We start from the raw sequence: 21,216 nt of genomic DNA, 5'->3' as shown, positions 1-21,216 counted from the left end.
CATAGTGTTATCCTGAATTTGCAGAGAGCCACAGCTGATCCAGTGAATAACTGCAGTAATGCTGTAAGTGGAATGAGGATCAGAGCCGTGGGTTGGGATCTTTTGTTTTGTTTTTAATCTGCAATTCAGGAACGACTTATTCAACTCTATTTCATTCATCTGAATGAAGCGACTTATGCTCCAAAGGACCTTGTTCCTTATGAATCAGAACACCTATGAGGTTGCCTAGGCAATTAAATCAGTACCTTTTATTTCTTGTTGAGGCAACTTTATCAACTATAATGCTAAGGAGCTTGGAAAGATTTTCCTGGCTGGGCAACAGCTGAGCATTTTCTTGTTAGGTAGTTCCTACCGATCCCCTTTTAGTTATTTTCGAGAAGTAAAGTAGCTTTATTTCTCAGTCTCATATTGAGTGAGAGGTTGAAATGTTAAGCTCTGTGGATTAACAGTGTATCCTTTGAGAAAGAGGAAAGCTTGCATTTTTCGTGGTCCCCCGGGTGCTGAATGTGATTGTTTGAGAAATCTTGAATTTCATCAGCTAGATACAAGGGAACGTGCAACTAAGCCTTGAGTGATCTGTCAAAAGAGGTTGACTCTATCACAACTGTTTTGGAAACTTGCTTGAACTGATAGCAGCCCCACAGATGTTTCGTTGCTTGAATGTTTCGTGTGAGGCAATGAAAAGTGATCGCCATGGGATTATCCGTAGTTCAGAGGTTCTTTGAGAGTTATGTTCCTACCATAAATTTGCTAAAATAATAGTTGGAACATGAATTACCGTACTCTTATGATATGTTTTGTGTGTTTATTTATTGTTTAAATCCATGGCTTATCTTACTCAGTTCCAGCGTATGTGTTTATACTGGAAAGTTTACATATCGAGAGAAAATAGTATGGTCTCACTGAATGAGGTTAATTGCAGTTCAGTCATACCAAAATTGAGGAATAAGAACTGGGACGCAGCGAGTCCAGAATAGTAAGTGGGACTAATTCCATGCTCACGTCCACTGCATTTAGCTACGCGGCTGGTAAAGGAGTTATTTCTGTTTTACTGGGAGTAAGCCAGAGTACAGGTATGCACCCCACCTTAGTCTGAATGCACCTTCTTTTTTTGTTAATTTATCTGCTGGGTTTGCTAGTTGCTCACTGAGTTAGCGCAGGTGTATTCCTCTCACCTCTCCGTACAGCATCAGCAACAACTTCGTGTGTCAACCTGATTACTTTGCAGTTTTACAAATAACAGTGGTGAGCCACTGGGAATAGCGATGAACAGCCAGAACTAAAGCAAATGTAACAGTGAGGGGTCCAGACTGAAATTTCGGGGTTATCTGCAGCCGGCTGAAACTACATTGAAACCCCTTCTGTTCTAGCCTTCACTGTAAAACTAGGGCAGAACTGACTTGTGTTTTTTTTATTGACAGTTAAATCAAGCAAGTTATTTCTGTTAATCTGTTAAAGAAGTGCAGGTCCAAGTAAATAGGGTCACAGTTTACGTTGACAAAAATGATGTCTGAGAAAATAGATGTGGCCTCAGGTGAGCTGTCAGTTCCATTCTTGGTGTCTCTTAAGGCAAAACAATTATAGTAAAATCACCCCAATTTTTGTCAGTGTTGGTGTCCTATTTTAGTCCTTTTAACTAGGAGGAGCTAAAATTTTCCTATCAGACTTGGACACTGTAGATGTGAAAATCTTATGGAAAACTAACTGCCCAGTTAAGTGATGGGGCTATAGAATTAAGTGGTGAAGAATGTGCTCTCATCCCCGTGTCTTTCTCTGAATCTCTTACTGAATTGGCTCATGAATTGCTAGTATTCCATGCTTTAAGCTTTTTGGCCCCAAAGCTGCCCTGGTTTTTGGCACGGTCATCATCCCCATTACAAATTCCTTTCATGCAGACATCGCACACATAGCTCTAGGGGCTTCCTTTCTGCTTCCTCACCAGTTTCTGAAGGTGATGGTAACTTTTTCAGTCTTTTGCTCAGATAAAATGCAGCACTCTTGTTACGTGTCATAGCTCTGCTAAGAAGAATGAGTGCCGTTTTTCCTTGTCTTCCTCATTTTACATAGCTGTGCCTTAGCAAATTCCTAATTTCTTAGTTCCTACATAACTAGAAAGTTCAGTACTTGGAAATGTTAGTTAAAACATTATTAACTACTGGTTTCCTTTCTCTTTTTAGTCTCTGGTGCTTAAAGCAAGGATACACTTAGAGCATACAAAGCTAAGTTATGGCTAGCAACCAGCACGGCTCTATAAATTTCACAGGCAGCACACATCAGCCAAGGATCTGTTTCTGTCTTAAAAATAATTAAGTCAACACAATAGGCTAAAAGCAAGGCTTAGGTGATGCATGGACACTGATCTGGCCTTTTGCACTGGAAAATTTATTTATTTATTTATTTTACACTCAAAAATTTGAATAATTTTGTGGCTTTCCATTTCTCGGACATGTAGTGAAGTGGCCCTTTGCTGTGAAGAGCTTAATACAGTGCTTTACTTGAAAACATGCTGGTAGCTGGTGGTCAAAGTGGTTACTCTCCTGGTTCTGGCACTAGGATGGGAAGTGCCATATGCCCTTCGTGAGCACTGTGAAAGGCAAAGTTGTTCAGCTCTCGCTAGCTTTTGTGCTTTGCTTGTCCTGTAGTATTTCTGTGTAAATTTTTCTTTCTTTATTTATTGCTAAATGTTATATATTTGTTTTGTGTAGTAAACAGCTATAGGATAAAATCTTCCAACTCTTTTTAAGTAGTGCTACTTTGTTTACTTTCTTTGTAAGCATTGCTATCATTTTGTAGTCTCCAGAGGAAAGTCTTACATTTGCATTTGTAAGGAATCATACAAAGAAAACTGAATTAAAATGATGCAGTGACATTGTGTGGACTATTTATCTGTTATGTTTTACTGATGAGCTTATTTTATGAGTACTTGGTTTCATTGCAAAGATCCTTTCTCTTAGGGAAAACAACTGATGACAGTACCTAGATCAAATACTGCTTTCTTTCTGATTAGTCTCACTGGATTGCTTGGGATTTACTCGCTTGAGTAAGGCAAGGGAAATTTGGTCTTTTGTCTTCAAAGTTTTGTATCCGTTAGTACAAATGCAGAACACGTATTTTGCTCGTTAGAGACTGGGCTAAGGTTAAGTTGGTTTTAAAGATAACAGTAGATTCCAGAGTCCTTGCATTTGTTTTGTATTTGGTGACAGTCACTAAATCAGAGGAAGGAATGTTCAAACAACACACTTGAGGAAAAGTGATTTTTATAGAAAGGGTCCATTCCTGCTAATAGCCAGTAACTGCACATAACCCTGCTGACATTAAAAGTCCATTAGCTAAGCCCAGTTTAAACAGCAGCTGATGCTATGTCAGCTAAATGTACATTGGAATTTTTCATGTAATGCAGCAATAGCACTTCTGTAATTTTTCTAAAACTATGTACATTAAGGAAAGCAAATGTCATCTGATAGTAGTAAGATGAAGAGTGCACATTAAAGTAGGGAGAATTGTAATCAAACTAAAGGTACCATCTGGTTACATTAACAAGAAACATAAAACTGGTAACAAAAGTAAAGGGTGTCAGGTTTGTGAATTAAAGTTAATTCAGGATCCTTTGGGCAAATTTAGGGTACTGGCTTCTGAAATCAACAGCAAAACCACAGAGGTGTTTCTCTGTTTGGTTCTTCATAATTAAGTTTATCATGACCTAGTTCAGGAAAAGTTTCTACTGAAGTCAGTATAAGATACTTTGTCATACAGAGCATCGGGCTACCATGGAGAAAAGGCTATTTGCTGGCTATTTAGGGAATATGTCTGATTACAGTAGTGTGAAAGCATTTGAACTTGTCAAGATACGTTTGTATCACTAAGGCCTGAGGCTGTAGTTAACCATTCGCACAGCAAATAGCATCTACCCATGTCGGAGTATCAAAAAGAAGGTAGAGAAGTTTGGTGCAAAAATGGCGCATGTTCGTCAAAATGAAAAGAAGCACGAGAGTTGTCAAAACAGTGGGAGCAGACTTGTTATCTTCAAAACCAAGCAGCAGACTAAGCTCCTAATCCCGAAGTCCTAGGGCCTACTGGAGCACTGTTTAGTACCCAGTTTGGCAACCGGTCTAATTTTGAAAAGTCATTTTCAAGTCTGCTTTGAAAAGAGATACTGTGCTATGAAGCTATTGTGGAGATAGTCCAAGGGGTTGTTTAGTAAGCTGTTGTGAGAGCTGGAAATGGAGGAGTAATTAATCACTCACTGTCATGCTCACAAGTATGGTGAAGTATTGCTCTAACCTCCTCCACCTCCCCGTTGCTATTATCAGTCCATTAGTGAAACCTTGTACAAGTACTGACAAGTGTAGAGCTTAAATGCCTGTCTTGGGTAGACACAACCACTGCAAAAACCCTGCAAACACATCTGGAGGGCTCACTTAAACTCTTAAACTGTGTTAATAGTGCAAAACTCTTGACTGTGTCATGAAGCTGACTTCTTTTTTTTTCCTTCTCAAACTGAAGGAGCTGACATGAGTAGCGTGCCTAGAGCAGACCATGTGTTTGTGAACCACAGGGCTTAAGGAGAGTAATTTAATTGCATTTTTTTCCTTTCTGGAAAATAACATGTAAACATAGTACTGAACTAAAGTCTGGTTTTAATTACAAGCAGTAACTTTTTCATGTTGACAGATTTTCACATGGAAAGCTTTATTGAAAATGAGAGGAGACCTTTTTGCCATCATTAGTTCTTGCTGCTTAATGTTTTTATCAAGTACAGTAAAATACCATTCGTAATTAATTCCAAGCTTATATGGACATGTTTAATGTAATTACCAAACAAAATCCTGTTTACTAACATATTGCTTGTGAAACCAGTCTGAATAATCTGGTCTCTGGCACACATAAATCAGGCAGTAATAACAGCTGTAAATATTTCACAATATACTTAGAGTGCTTTGATTTTAATACTGAATCCACTTTGGGGTTTTAAAGGATAAAACATAGGTCAAAAGTGACTTTTCCCATATGTTTCCCACTATTTCTCCTGTAAGTTATTAAAAAATCATTATTGTATTTGATTATAAAAAATAAATATGTACACTTTCATGAGCTGGAGGAGAATTACGGAATTGAGTTATGTTGGGGCTTACAAAAGGATGCCATTCACACTGGAGTGGGACAATTGCTGTAATATAGTCATGAATATTTTTCATTGGAAAGGGCATTGCAATGCTAATACTCTGTCTTTCTGAAAGTTTCAGTATTTTTATCTGTCTGGATGCCTGTACATTGCGTACAAAGCCTGAAAGATATACATAAAAGCATTTGTAGAAACTGCTTATGCAGCTAATTCAAGGCCCCGAAGGCTGTGAAAACTTCAGGTGACCAGAAGCCAGGTTTGTAGGGAAGTACTGTGAGACCTATTAGGCCAGGTTATGTGCTGGACCAGTCCTTCCGGGAAGCTTTGAGTCTGTCTTTAACTAGAGAGAGGGCAAGGAGACCAATAGCCTGTCTACGATAGAACATGTGGAGTTACGTGAGGCTGGTAAAACTGTCTCTATGAGTTAGGACTGTGTGCATAATTTATTCGGTTCATTGCTGTGCCTTGAAATGTCAGGAAAAATAATCATAATCATCCCTCAAGTCATTTTTCCCTTCCCCGAACAAAGACCTTAAAAAACAGTGGTGTAAAACAAAGCGTTGTGCATTTTTGCTTACTTCAGAGTGTTCTTCACCTTGTATAAATAAAGTAATCAGTGTACCGTTTTGAAAGACAAATTTGACAATGTTCACTTCTTGGAATTTGACCCCTTCTTCCGTCTTTGGATTTCTTACTAAAGTTGACCTGAAGTGGCAAATAATTTGGCCATTGCATTCACTGTGAAGACATAAGTAGTCTCCAAAAATATGCCACTGTATCGTGAATGCTCTCCATTCTGAGGCATGATCCTCTTGAGCTTATGACCGCATTGCCCCAGAACAAAAAAAAAATCAAAAATTGTTATCAAATAGTTGGTAGTGTTGGGAAATGTTGCAGGAGAAGACTTTTCTTTCTTCCCTACCTCCTCTTTCAATACGCTAAGGTAGTGAGGGGACAAGTGAGGCCTGTTGATGTGTTCAGCTCCTTGAGTTGAGTATGCATGCAAAGGAAGCCCCTGTGCCAAGGACAGCTGGAAGTTGTAGGGTATTTCAACTGGTCCATTTATTAAATTACTGGGCGACCAGGATCCCCACCAGCTTCCATGGCTCCTCCCAGCAGATGCAACTTGATGCAGTTTAAGTGGCTCAGCAGTATTTTTTCGTAGGAGACCAGTGAAGAGTGGTGGCATAACTGGCACGCGAAACTGCCACCGGTATTTCCTGTCAGTGGTAAGAACGAGAAGTGATTGCTCACAGTGATTTATGCAAGCGAAAGGGCACATCTGGCAAAACCTCCGGGATGTCCTGACTGTCTCAGCTCTCTCACTGATATGTCTGACTTTAACAAGATTTTCCCAAGGTTTCCGCCGTTATGATAACACAGTATTTTGGAATTTTGTGGGATTATGCACATGCACTTCTGGCTCCCAAGTTATGAGAACGGCTGTTATTTGACTAAAAAACAGAAAGACTTTCTAATACACTCAATTCTTGTTCTGTTTCTTCTCTATATAGATTAAAGGAATGAAAATCTGGTTGCTCTTGTGTAGGTTCCTCATTTTGAATAGTGTAGCTTAGCGGCCCCATGGAAGTACACCTAGTGGGGAACTGTATTTGCCACATGTTCTGTAAGTTCAAAATTCATCTTAAAATGCTCTTGATTGCTTTTTGTCTTATTTTAAAATTTAGTTTGTTTGGGCAAATTAACTCTTACCCACAGTCCAAGGTAAGAACTGTTGTATTACTTATTTTCTGAAATGGCACCTGAAAAATAAATACAAAACCTGGCCTGTTTACCATCACTGGTGCGTATCAGAAAATGTGTGCACCAGGGGATGTTCTCCTTACGGTGATCCTTAAAAAACCATCATTCTCTTTAATGATCACAGTTCATCTAACTTCCCCTTGCATTTCAATGGTCAGTTATTTTAAGATATATCAATGTCTTTTGAGCAGTTTAATAACATGTAGTGTCATCATCTAGCGATCAATATCAAGTGTCACTATCAACACAATACAGGCACCCAGGAAGGCAAAACTACGATTTTCAAAGCTGTAACTATAAATATGTTGCTGGTCATTGTCTCTAGAGAGATTACAGGGGTTCCTGAAGGCAGTACTTTAATTCTGGAAAATTGTAGTCCCAATTTGTTGTTTTCTGCTGTGTGAGACATTGCATTGAAGTGTGAATCATTGCTTGTGAGTCATGGTGTACGAAACATATTAAATTGCTTTGTTATGCATATATGCAAGCTGCATTGAGATACTGTCTCTGAGAAATTAATAATATATATATAATTACCCACCCACAAGGAATTTCCAGACTGAAGTGGCTTATGTAAGCCTAAGTCTTTCCTTCGTGTAAACCCAACGTAAAGGCTTGTGGAAAACTGTTGCCAGTGAAGTGTGTTGATTACTATGAAATATTATTTGAGAAGATGCACTTACCCACAAGAGTAAAGAACTTACCTAATAGCAGCCCAGGTTTCAAAATGTAATTATTCTAACTTGCGCTCTGTTGTTTATCAAGGCTAGATGGTTTAATAGGAGGTATTGTGACCTTCAGTTTTCAGCTGCTACCATTATCTAATTAGGTGTATGAGTCTTTCAGTAGTAGCACAAATTATTAGTAAGAATTTGTGTAATCCCCTGTTCTCTTGATTTGAGGGCCACCAGGTATGGTGATTTTTGTGTATGCAAACTAAGTAGTTGCAGCAGGTCTAGAATTTGAGAAGGCCAGAGGTGTTTTGATTAGCAAGAAAATGGGTACCAGCTGGTATATTTTTGCATACAAATATATATTGCTCTATTTAATTGCATGAGTAAATTGTGTATGCCACTTAGCCACATCTGTTCTTAATAAGTTGGAGCTCGTAGACTCTAATTTTTGAAACTTCCGCTTACGTTTAGGCACGTGAACTTCCTAAGTGGAAGAGCTGGCCTTCAGAAAACATTCTTGTTTCTGGCCTCTCGTTTTGCGTAAAGCAGCACAGCTTCATTGAGTTCAAGGAGTGCCCCAAGTTGGCACCCCAGGAGGATACAAAATGTGTTAAAGTTTCTGTAAGATTATATTCAGGGGGGAAAGGTTTCTATCTCGTCCATTTGGAAAGAAAGATTATCATGACTCTCAGTGTACTTCAAGAACTAAAGGAGCAGATACAGCGAAGTACATCAGAAAGCAAACCTAGGGTTAACAAAGAGATTCTTCACCATGAGAAAAAATGTTTCTATCTTTACAAGATCTCGCCCCACTTAAAAGGACCTAAAGAAAAGATACGAATCTAGGATGACGATTCTTGGATAAAATGCTTTTTTAATGACTATTAGTTTGGGGGTTTTTTTAATTTTAAATAGAGTTCAGCTTGATGAAATTTTCTTTACAAGTTTTTGCAGCCAAGCAGCACCCAACCACTGCAAGGCCTCTGCAAAGCCCAATAATTAAAGCGGAAAGGCTGTGTGTTCCCATTGCCCCCTTGCTGTCTACAGTTGTTTGTTCTCAAAAATCACCGTATTTCTGGTGAAAGAGTGAGATGAACTATCCTCAGCAGGCTTCTGTATCAGCAAGTCTGTTTTTTCTAGCTATTGCAATGACCGGTCACTTCTGATCATCTGAGACATCTATTTACAAAAAGAAAATTATATTTTGCTCATTAGCTTCTCTCAAAGTGAACAATGAAAAACTGAAATAAACAAAAATCGACCTTTTCAGATTAGCAGCTCCAAATAATAATTAGCAACAGTGAAAAAATATATTTCTCTGGAGAACAGAGTTTTGAATATGTTCCAGTATTTATTTTTGTTTCCCTGGGTGGTAAGACAGATACTGCACTGAATAAAGAAGTCAAAGCATCCTCCTTTTCCCAAAGATACGTGTTTATAAACACGAGGTATAGACTAAACATTCTTTTTTCTTGCATGAAAACTTGGGATGGGAATAAACTTATTTATGGGATACAAGGCTGGAGGAAAGAGGTATTTTGATCCTCCAACTAAGTAAAATGTGTTTTGGGGAGTAGTATATATTTAATAGCTACTTCTAAACCACAAGACAGACCCAGATGTGCACAGGCAGTCTGCTTAAGGTTACCACAGCATGTTATGTATTATGCTACTTCAGGCAACAAAAGGAAGATTATAAAGAAACTGCTCCTTTTTTGTTAGGACAAGCAGTGTACACAAAGCTAACTTGTGCTGCCTAATTACCGCAAGGGGTTGTGCAATGGTCTTTTTACTGGTAGTTGTTTGCAATCAAGGGGGCTGAATGTTGCCCTGACATAAAACAGAGGAAGTGGTTAGGAGACAGGCCTGTAATTACCAGCAGCAGGTGCCCGTAAAGAAATGCCAGAGAGATGCTGGAGGAGACAAACACTGCTTTAGGACAGACTTCAGGATCCGCAGATCAGGCTGGAAGGCAGCTGAGTAAGAACTGAGAAGAACAGAGAAACAATTCCTTGAAAACCAAAAGAGAAGTCACGCAGATTTAAGGATTTTTTTTTTGAATAAATGCCTCATTTTGCAACTTATTTATAATATTGTAGTTACAAGGCATATTAAGGAATGAAATTACTTTAAAAAAACAGGACAGAAAATTAATATTGCCTTCAGATTATCTCTTGGGTTTTTGTTTTTTTTTCCAAATGCGAGGCCATTCTTTATTCACCTGAAAAATCCTGTAGCAGGGTGTGTTTGGGGGGTGAGGGCACACTCTCAGAAGAACAATTTTTTGGCTCGATCCATCTAGCCACTGAACCAGCTATCCAAAGGTCTGTATTATCTCTGAATGCAAGAGGAAACTGTCAGACCAAAAGACAAGATGAAGGTGGGATCCCGGGAGCTGTCTGAGCGAGGGCTTTGGCGCGAAGTAGCTGGAAGATCTCAGTGAACGGGCCCCGGGTCAGGCCCCTTCCTCAACTCCTAACGCTGCTGCAGGGGCAGAGCCGTTTCTTAGCAGGGACTCTCCTCTCCCGCTACTAAGATAGGTACCATTTTGGTGTACTCAATGGGTGCACTAAGCTGGAAATGATATAAAAAGAACTGATGGAGCCAATTTGAGCATTTGGGGGTTTCATACCCCTTGAAAAATGTCGAAGGAAAATTTACAGTGTAAATGGGAGCAAAGCCACAGTTCTGTAAAGCCCTTTCTCTTATGAGCAGTCCTGTTAACCTTTGAAGTGTGAAGCCACTTTTCCAAGTGCTTGTGTTTCAGTGTGTGAGTAATCCCATGCCTGTGTACATGCAGCTTTGCAAGGTTGTGGCCTAAAATGAGTTATCCCACTGAAGTTACTCATAGGTTAAGGAACAGCCCCGTAGGAAGGATTTCAGAACAGGAACATAACTTCTCTGAAGAATTATTAATCTAAACTCCCTGTTACAGGAGATCTCATCAGAGAAGTTTCGATGATGTCTATTGATTACATTTCTTTTTTTGTATCTTAAGGAGTAACTTGAAGGTCATTTTTTATATTGGTGTGCAAGGAGTTTTATTGATTCCCTTTTATGAGGCATTAATGAAATCTATAGAAGCCTAACAAGATTGTATAGTTAACCTTGGCAAGATTGCCTGTTCTTTTTACTTGTGCAGAAAAAAGAAAATACAATGTTTCATTTTGGTTGTTTAAATTATGTGAGAATCCGTGAATATCATGGAATCAAATACCTCTTAGGAGAGAAAAAGAGCATGATGTATCTGCACTACCCCATTAATTCCAAAATGTGCTTAACAGAGATTTTTTGGAGAATATTCTGTTTTCCTGCCTCTCATGGTACCACATATTTATCACTGTGAAAACAAGCATGGAAGTCAATCACTCACTGCATTTGCCAGGAATGCCTTCCACAATCACAATGGTCGTATGTCAAGATTCTGTCCTGCTTTAAAAGAACAGGCAGGATTTATTCTGGAAATGGACCAAAATGGACCAGTCTCTCTCAAAAATATGAAGCTGGGATCAATTTTACAAAGTTAAAATAAACAGTAGCACACTTGACCCAGTGTGTTATGCTAACAGAGAAAGAAATGTGAAGAGCTGCATGAATCTATGGATTTAGCTTGGATGAACATTAAACATGATACATTGGATTAAGAAATTATCTTAAAAACTGCTCATAATAAAATTTGGGAAGAATTTTCAGGGTATTATTTCGTTCTACATTGTTTTCTTATGTATATTTTCTTTTTACACCCTTTAAATTAATGAAGGCCATTTTGGCAGTGAAATACAAAACTAATGCCTCCCAAGTAAGGTTTCCTTTGCACATTAAAAACTCAGATCATACTCTTCAGAAGCTCAGAAGCCTTTGAGTGAATATTGTACATTTTTGTCTGCAGAAGAAAAAACATATCAGAAACAGGCCAGTAGAATTATCTCCATCTTTAGATGGAAAACAGAGGAGCGGAAGGCAGAGTTAGAGAATGAGCAGACACTGGAATTCCCCGCTGGTGGGCTCACAGAAAACATGGAAGTAATTTGTGGTATGAAAACGGCTGGTGATGCTTGTTTCCACCAAAAGGCAAGAGAGGACGTAGGTAGCAGACTCGGACTTGTTACACCATAGTCTGATTCGCGACCAGACTCGCTGCAGCTCGCCTACTGAGCCTTCACCGCGCGTCCTCATCGGACGGTGGGCGAGCTGCTGGCAGAGGCAGAACTGAAACACCTCTCTTGTGGCTTTTCTCTTCTCGCAGCCCCTGCAAGAGTCTCATTTTCTTCCCACTGTATGGATATTCTTCCCAGAGCATTTACGCTATGGCTTGCAGCTCGCCCTCGTTTAAGATAAGATTACACTGCCCTGACACTGCTCGCATGCCCTGGGGGCCATGCTAGGGTGGGGGGCTATGCTAGACTGCATGTGAGGGCGTTGCGTGGCAGCACTGCATGCTTCCAATCTGCACACCTGGGAGTCCCGCCGTGTCGCTGCACTGATGCTCAGAGATGCAAAGCTGCTCAGAGAAGCGCCCCAGCTTCACCCTGGTGTCCGGCAGTTGTCTCTCCAGGTGTATTTGAAGAGGACTGAATGGGCTGGTGGTAGTGGTCTGGAGTTGCGGAGGAGACATTACCCAGCAGGTCAGGACTTGCCTGTTGCCAGCGGGTGAATGGCATTGCTTCCCTGTCTTCCAGGGTCATGGGCCAGTGAGGAAAAAAACCCTGTTCTGGAGCTCCAGTCTCCTTGAGAGCAGTAGAAAGTTAGATAGTAAAGGAATGTATCCTAAAATACAGAAGTAGTCTTCAGTCAGCCCTTGCTGTTTTATTAGCTGTCATGAAACTAGGGGCTAGGCATTACTGCATTTCTCAGTTAGAGGCTTTACATTCATCAGACGGGTATGGGTCAATTCTCTGGTTTAAATTCTTTAGGTACTATTGCATGTTCTAATACTGGTTTGCATTTTGAGTAATGATCGTTCTGGCTCTGGTGTTTATAAAATGATGTCAGCCCTGGAAGACAGGTCTGCAGTACATTAGATGATCTTTCTTTCCTCCTTTGGAAGTCATATCTAGAAAATCCATTGCTTGGATCTCCCTGGGTGGGAGAACCCATCGAAGCAAGCTGAAATAATTTTCTGAGCTACTGGAAGAAAACTGCAGGACTACCTACATAATAAATCTAAAATGCATTGCAGGATGTAGATGAGTAAAGTAGGGACAGACAGACATGTTTGCACGTTGCCCTTTGCGTTCTGGTATAAATAACACAAAGAATAAGGGCTTGGTTATTTTATTTGTAACTGAACATTTTAGTTAGACTTCCTTGCAGCTTTTAGATGTCAATACATTAGGAGGTTTATTAACTTGAAAATTAAAGAGATTGTGGTGGTTCTTAATATTTAGCTTCCACTTGAGCTAAGCTACTGAACTCTTCTATTTATTCATCAAACTAGCATTTAGAGTTAAAGGACGCTAAGAAGTATTTGAACCCTGGCACTCCACTTCTGTAATAATACAAGGACAATAAGCGCAACTATATACAGTACCTCAGGGGAGACTTTCAGGCAAGGCATTTCCAAGAAGTTGGACACTCACGGTTTTGTAACAAAAAATGATGAAAAAAAGAGAGTAAGAGGTAGATAACTGGATAGACAAAGAGATGAAAAGCCAGGTGGATGGAAGCCAAAACACAGAGATCGAGTTGGGATTAATCAGTCCTTTGCAAACATAATGTCTTATGCTCCACAAACGGTGCTGGAGAAGACATGCCTCAGGTAGCCAGAGCTGCGCTCTCCTCCTGGGAGTGGGCAGTAAGCAAAGGGTTCGGCGGTAAGGCTGGGGGAAGGAGAGAGGGTGCTGTCTAAAATGCTCCGACAAAATCCAGCTGTCAGGAGAAATCCAGATAAACAAAGCTGTTCCTAACTGTCGGTGCGTCGTAGCCTCAAATGCAGGTAGGAGCGCGCCGCAGTCGGAGGAGGTGTTTGGCGCCGAGTGGTGACGTCTGCATTTGCGGTGCTGGTGGCTCTCTCTGTGCCTGACCTGTGCGTGCCAGTGGCTGCCAGGCTGCACGTGAGTGCAGCTGCCAAGTGTTGTCCCCACTGCTGCTGAGGTGTCTATCAGTGGAATAAAAGCAGTGCAAGGCCTTTGCCCCAGACAGTGCCGCATAGCCTCTGTCTAGCTTTTACAGATTGCCAAGGTCACTGATTTATGATGTAGGGACCAGTGAAAAGGGGGTAACATAACTGCAAAGGAAAAAAATATCAAGAGTACCTACTGAACTAAGGGTGCTCCTCCTAAAGCAGTTTCTGGGGTGCTTTCAGCAGGCATCGTGTTCCCAGGCTTCAACCAGCCTGAGGTGGAGTCAAGCAAAATCATTGCTTTTCCAAAAGCCTTGGCCCACCTGCCTAGATGGAGCACACCTTACTCCCGACTTCGCTGGGTCGCTCTCCCAGCAGTACCCAGGTGTCTGGGAAGCCTTTAACATTCAGAAACTTTTACCTGTATTTTGGCATTTATTGCTTAACTGAAGTTAAGAAGTGATGACCCGTTATTACAAGGCTGTCAGGTGTTGTCTTTCTGTTGATAGACCAAGCTTCTCTGGCTTGAGTAGAGCTGGTGACTTCTCCAGGCTAAATGAGGTTTCTGTCTGCTGAATTTGAGAATATCTTTGTTACTACTTTGAGATATAACTTTGGGTCCAAACAAGTGTTTCTTTAACTGCCATAAATGGCAATGTCGTGCACGGAAGTGCTACCAGAGACGCAGCAGTACTCGTACTGAATATGCTTTGAGAGACGAACCACATTCCTCACAAATTCTAAAGCTGGGGTTAAAGCCAGGGTAGATGCATCCTAAGCACCTCACTTAATTGACTGGCCTTTCATAAAGAAAAATGGACTCCCCACAACTTCAGCCAAGAAGGCGAGATATTTTGGACAAGTGGCCAGAAAAGCCTCTTGCTTTTTGGAACGGAGGGACAAGAGCTCAAGAGCCAACTTTGTACGAACCATTATTAGCTACAAACTGGGGCTCTGTTACGGTGTCCTTTAAAGCAGCCCTGACTTGCCGGCCACGTGCAACTCACCTCTACTTGGCTGTGTGAACACTGGCATAGCATCAAACGGAGCATGGGACATCCCCCTGGGATCCCCTTTTCCTCTCCTTTCCCCTGCATGGCATTTCACGAGCTCTGTGTAATACGGTCCGCATTATTCATAGTCCCCAGGACACCCCGATAAGCAAATCCGGCGAGAACTGCCCCAGGCACTGGACTGCCACTACCATGACAGGTAACACTCTGTGCCGCTGCTGTGAAGCTGCGTGACGTTTCTGTGGGAGGCCAGCTGAGCCCTGCACTTTCCACAGTGCAAAGCGAAGGCTGAGCGTAACAAAAATCCCTCCCCTGCAGCGAGGGCGGTGCTCTCAGGGCTGCGCATGGCTTCACTTTGGTGCTCAGACATGGAGAGTTTGTTCTTGGTGGCACCGCAATTAAGCTCTTGTCATTCACTGCAAGCATAGCCAGTGTTGGTCCCTCCTAGAACTGGTAGCTAGCAGAACCGGACTTGCTTTTGGCAGTGTGGGCATAGTTCTGCTGCTAGTGTGCACACAACGAGGTAGGGCTTCCCAGTAAAGTTTATCCTCTGTTCTTCACTGAGTACATGGTTCAAAAATTACCAAGGCAGAGAGTCTCAAAAAAACCCGCCAAACCCTGTCATGTCTTTTGCTGGTTAATTTTTTTGTTACTGGTTTTGCCTGGTACAGAAAGATGTGTGTTCCTTCCCCCCCTCCTTCCAAATCAGGAACTTATGTAGCTTACAGATATTAGATTATTTCTTTCAAATGCTGTAATAAGTCTGGCACAAAATGGAAGAAGATTGGTGGAGTTGCCCTTACCTTGCCCTGTCTACATCTGGCTGCCCGACAAGTAGCCTCACTAGGACTTCTGCACAGAGAAACTCTTATTCTGTCCTTGTGGAAAACATTGTTAGGATTAAAATGGTCAAGACTTTCTTACTTTTCTTCTAAATTCAAGACAGACTTACTGATGGTTTTAAACTGCTGATAAAAATAGGGTAAAATGGAATTGCAGTTTTTGAATTTGTCCTAAGGACAATTCACTCCTTTCGAAATACGGTATTTTTAGTGGGTAAAGAGAGACTTATGCACCACTTATGTCGTGCTTAAACCATTCTAGTAGGAATTAAGTGTTGATTAGATTTCGTACAGGTCCTTTGCATAGGTATGAATTAAATTCAGAAATGTCATTCATTTTCAAAGGGTAGGAAAAAGACTTAAGATTTTGTTCAGTTCTTAAATGCCTTTCATTATATAGTTTGCTGCTCTAAATCTTGCTTTGATATTGGGATTATTGCACATACTTCCATTGTCTTGAAAAGCTGTTTTCAAATCTTTGTCTGTCTGGCACACAATAAATCTGCTTCAGTCGGTGCGGTACTTCATACTGCAAATAAATCTGGTTCAGTTAATTTATATATGGTAGAGTAAATGCTTGAACTGGAGAACTGGAATCATATATCTACTACAGCAGCCCACGTTTGGTGACGCGGAGATACTGTGTGTTTTACGTAACAGTCTTTGTCTTTCTATGAATTATTTGAAGTGTTAGATTAGTCAGTCAATGGCATATTAATAATGTATTGAAACTCAATTATAGGGGCAACATCAGCTTTCTGGACTGGAAACTGAGTGACGCTTCCTACCTTCTTTCATACTCTAAAGCCATGCCTCAGTGGAAAAATGGTAGGTTGACATTCACTGGAAAGTATTCATTCGACTTATGTGGGCATTATGAGAAGCTGAGAAAAGGTAGGTGTATTCTGGATAACTGCTATGAGCTGAAGGTTCATTGGTACATGCCACAGCGTTATTTCGTGAACAGTGATGTTTTCTCAGTGTTGTGCATATGATATAGTGTGCATGAAGTGCCCATTTCCCATCGAACCTTTAACCGCAAGACTTCCACTGAAGTCCAGTGGTCTAACAGTTACATGAGTAAAGACTTTGGGCCTTGCTGTCCAACAAGCTGGGTTTATTCTATTTAAGCTTACAAAAGTGCTGCATTTTCATTGATAAGGGCAAAAGTATTTAAAAATATTTCTAACAAGTGCAGCTTTCTTGTTTCAAAGGAAGGTATGGCAAAGATGCAGCAGAACCGTCAGGATGTCAGTTGTGGGGACCAATGGGCCAAACTGATACTAATTTACACTGTGAAGTATTAAAAGCTGCTATCAGACAAGCTGAAACTTCAGACTTTTACTGTCAGGAGGGGAGCTTTTGGCAGTGAGGAGAGCGGTATGCTTTCCTAGTTATATACCAGCAAGTTCGGCTGCCTTAATATCTTGCCACCATTATGTTAGTTATATTTGCAAATGTGTTTTAACTATTCAGTCCTTGCTAGTTTTCTTGGCATCAACACCAAAGGATGAAAGAAAATCAAAAAAAAATTTTTTTTAGTGCTGTTATACAGACGACTTTTAAGTAATTTTTAATGTGTGTGTGCTGATACACCAGGCTTCATTGGCAAGCTTGTGTCAGTGAAGGGTGAGATGGAGGCCGGACACCTGAGGCCCAGTGCCCTAGCCACGTTGAATCTCTCTGCCAAAATAGTTCTGCGGTAGGTTTGCTCTTTTTCTGGCTACAGAAATAGATGCAGACAACCTTGGTGTATTTTGCGAACTATTTTATATGTAGGCTTGAACATCAAAAACACATAATTACCTTGAAAACTGGTGCTTTTTCCTTCCTTTTTTTAAAAGACATATGTTGCTAGAATTTGCTTTCTGTTTCATGTTCGTTCATTTGAATTACATACACTGTAGCTGTCTGTTCCTTTTATTCCCCAAGCAAAAGCCAAATGAAAGCACAAATGTGTTAAAGCAAGGTAGGTTCACTCTAGCATAGCCTCAGCCTTTCCTTCCAGTTTCTTCTTCTTTTATGACTAGGTGAAACAATTCTCAAAAATTAATGCTAGCCTCATGCCCCACCTCCCCACTCTCCTCACTCCTTCCAATATTGTGGAATTCAGTATGAATCTTTCTGAAGTTTCTAAAAGGCTTCAGTTAATTTGCATGATTTTAATTGCAGTATTTTGTTTTACTGTGTTTCTGCACCAACTTTTGAAGGGCAGCCCTAAGAGAGCTGCAGATTCACCTCTGCTGCTGGTCCTGAAAGTCGGGCAAACACACTAGCTCACAAACAAAACACAGCAACCCGTTTTTAGAAGTTTCCAGGCAAATTTTGCAGCCTGTGTTTCAGCAGCTGTCCGAACAGCTATCCAAATGTTTCGTTGCTTCTCTGGACGTTCTTGATAAGGTCCGTGCTGTCATTAGCTGTAATGCTTTTTATCTCCCAGAGCAAACAGAAGTGTTAATACAGATTAACATATTTGTCAGCATGTCACTAGTTTTAATTTCTGTCACTCATTCAGTTGTACTCTCCAGTATTCTTGAGCATCTAGATAAGGTAGGATTCAAACTATTTGTGAATCCTTAAAGTCTGTTGAGTTGTAGTGTGATTGATCATTGGTCTGAAAAACTTGTATTAAAAAATGTATTGCATATCAGATGTGTGTCAGCAGCGTACTTATGATTTACTGTTTTCTAGTGCTAGGAAGCAGGAATGGCTTTTAATATCTTGTATGTCTTGCTGGGTAAAATGGTATATTGCCAACACAAAGAGTTTTGAGTAAACTGTACATAAAAATTTTGTGTGAAATAATTCTGTGAATACTGGCAAACAACAAACAACGCTGAATAATAATCAGGTCAGATTGTAAATAAAACCAGGAAAGAAATGAGGCAATATATAACTTGTAAAGAAGAGTATGATAATTCATTTTTCGTCCCTAGTTCATCTTCTTGCTGCCATTATTCTGAGCCAATCAGAGCTGGCGTAGTTATTTCGGGATACGCGTCGGCCTTACTGCGCTTCAGGAAACATAAATTTGAACGGTTCTGTTATCACCTTTGACTTCTACTCCACATAAAAGGCAGAATTTTATGAAACAAATTAAAAAGAAATCCGTAGCCTGGTGTAGTTGAGAAGTTTTGTGAAGTGAAGCTGGTACGTGCAGCGGGGCTCCCGGCACGCCATGGAGGAAGGACTCAGCGGGGGTCGAACCCTGGCTCCCACCAAGGCAGCGGGAAGGCTGCCGTTAGCAGCAGCGGGGCCGGACTTCGCCCCGTGTCTTCGGTGACTGCCAGCGTGAAGCCGCGAGCGAACGAGCCCTGCACAGGACTTCTACACCACGCGCTTTTTTACTTTTCAATAAAAATTCCCCTTCAGCGGCACAGCACAGCCTGCCTCTCAGAAGAGGGCAGGGAGCGCTGGGTTGCAGCTTGCTTGAGTCTGTGCCGCTGAGGGTGCGGGAGGACATCAGAGGGGAGGAGAGACAAGAGCAACCGGAACATGTCAGGGTGCTCTCCAGCGCGAGCTCTCAGCGTCTCTTCCGCCAGGTTCTGCTTCCGCCATCACTTGAGGCATTTTACCTGGATGTGCACTAATGGCCTGTTATTGCCAATAGTGCTTGGAGAAAAATGTTGTCTGAGTATTTAAAATCCAAGGGAGAAGAAAAATTTGAGCAGTAAAAGCTAAAAGACTTCAAATAAACTTTGAAGGGGGAGCAGGGGGCAAGGGAGGGGGAGCAGGGGGCAAGTTGGTGTCCACAGAAGAAGGAGAGCTGGTCCTGCCTCTTCCAGGTTTCAGCAGAGCCGATGAGCAGTGGAAGCTGTGCAGCCCTCAGTGCTTTGGGAGCGAGAGCGCGTGTGGCATGTCTGGAGTCGCCGTCAGTGGTGACACTCGGACCCAAGTGAAGGGAGCTTAGGCTGTCTCCCCTCTGCAGAAGCAGCAGAGCCAGAGCCTCCCCCGGTATTTTATCAGTGCTCACATTAGGAGTGCCAGCTTGCTCTGAGCAACACCTTCGCTATTCGCTTGACTTTTTCTTTCCCCTTTAAGTCAAAGAGAGTTGGCTCTCCGAGCAGAGATAGCGTGCTTTGTGATTACAGCGGGTGCAGTCACTAACATCTTCCAGATGTTTTATAGTCCCTTGCATCGGTTTTGCAATGAAATTCCTCTCTTTGCTGCCCATAATTTCTTTTATTTTCACCTAAATCTATACTCTAATGGATACTTCCTTTGTAAGATGTGAATTATTCCATTTTATCTGTCTCTAACAAACATTTACTGTCTAACAGCTTGAAGTTAGTGAGGTTTTGACGAAGTTGCTGGGGTTTTTATAAAGTGGCTTCAAAAGAAACAAGATCAAATATGTAGTAAACACTTACCCGCAGAAGCCTACTTTCAAACAAGGTGTCAGGGAAACAGGTATTTGTTACATGAGAATATATGAACCGTGATCTTCCCGAATATAACAAATAGTAATTTAATTCTGGCAGAGATAGACCTGCCTGGATGCTGGGGAATGAAAGGGGTTGGTGATTCAATTGAGAGTGTATGGTAAATGCTTTAGTCTCCAGCTAGAGTCAGTCATATTCAAGCCTTTCAGTAGTCATAAAGTCTCAACACTTGCATTATTCAGTTGAATAAATGTGTTTGACATTGAAGACAAATATCGTACTCAGCAGACCAATTTTGAAGCCTAATATTCTCCTTTTCCAACTAATTCTAAGGCTTAATTACTGAATACCAATATTGTATAATTCACAAATAATTCCCTGGCTGCCTTTTGTTCACTTGTGCCGTTAGTGCTATATTATCAAATACCAGAAAGATGATCAGATAGCATAACTGGTTTGCAGATGCTTTACGGTGCCAAAAAATATCAGAATGCACCAACTTGCCAATTCAGGAAATGGTGTTCAACTGGCTCTGTGGAGGGATGAAGTATTATTCCACTCTTTTGGCTTTCCAAGCCTGATTTACATATAGTAATAAAACTGCCCCTTCATAATACTATTACTCTCCCAAATTTGAGAGGCAGACAGAATGAATTTCCTTTGTCTTAATTCAAGAAAATATATGCTTTGTCTGTATAGCTTACAGATTAGTTATCTGCAGTCAGATTAGTTTAGCTCTAGGAAATATGAGAAAAAGGACATTGGGCCTTGCTGTGTGGGCAGCCTCTGCCTTAGTATAAGCAACTGCACTTCTATTGACTTCAAATAACAGTCTTTTCCAGGAGGGCTACATTTGGGCAACCTACAGCAGCTTGAGAAAAGCTTCCTGAAAAGTTGAGCAGTGCGTATGAGACCTTTTGACTGTCAGTTTTCAGTTAGTTGAAGTACTGTACATGAAAGGACATAAAAGTAATACGTCTAGCAGTGGAAATTGCTAGTATTGATTTTTGTACCATAAATTGTTCTTATTTTTAGCAATAATCATATCACATTATTACATTACATTACAAAGATTTGATAGAGGTGTGTAGGTTTTTTTTTCCCTCTCATGAAAAGGTGTCACTCAGAAAACTTTAAATTCCTATGCTCTATATAAAAATAACTTTGTGGGAAGGACTGGGATTTTCACTGTGAAAATATATCCCGGCATCAGACAGTGCAATTCAAATGTTTTGTCTGACAAAGGAAAAGGTATGAAAACTGAATTGCTACAGAGTCCTTGCAATGCCACAGGATGTTTCTGACTTTTCTGGGTACTTGCGGTTTTACTTGTAAATTGGGCAACTTCAAGAGAGGAG

At 40.9% G+C, this 21,216-nt stretch overlaps 1 protein-coding gene across 3 annotated transcripts in view; it reads left to right on the top strand.

The window, feature by feature from the left end:
- The window catches only part of UNC5C (unc-5 netrin receptor C), a 260,117-nt gene that overhangs the window by 8,097 nt on the left and 230,804 nt on the right, over window positions 1-21,216 (top strand). The window contains exon 1 of one of the 3 annotated variants that reach the window (XM_064510505.1): window positions 16,236-16,304. The exons of the other annotated variants lie outside the window; for them this stretch is intronic. Within the exon in view, the coding sequence (XP_064366575.1) occupies window positions 16,286-16,304 (19 nt within the window). The 5' untranslated portion in view covers window positions 16,236-16,285. Of the gene's footprint in view, window positions 1-16,235; window positions 16,305-21,216 lie in introns of those variants that run through there. 3 annotated transcript variants of the gene reach the window in all.

The sequence above is a fragment of the Dromaius novaehollandiae genome, chromosome 4 (assembly GCF_036370855.1).
Source record: "Dromaius novaehollandiae isolate bDroNov1 chromosome 4, bDroNov1.hap1, whole genome shotgun sequence".
NCBI classification, from domain to species: domain Eukaryota; kingdom Metazoa; phylum Chordata; class Aves; order Casuariiformes; family Dromaiidae; genus Dromaius; species Dromaius novaehollandiae.
Note: the sequence above shows the minus strand (reverse complement) of the source record. Positions and strands in the feature narration are given on the sequence as shown.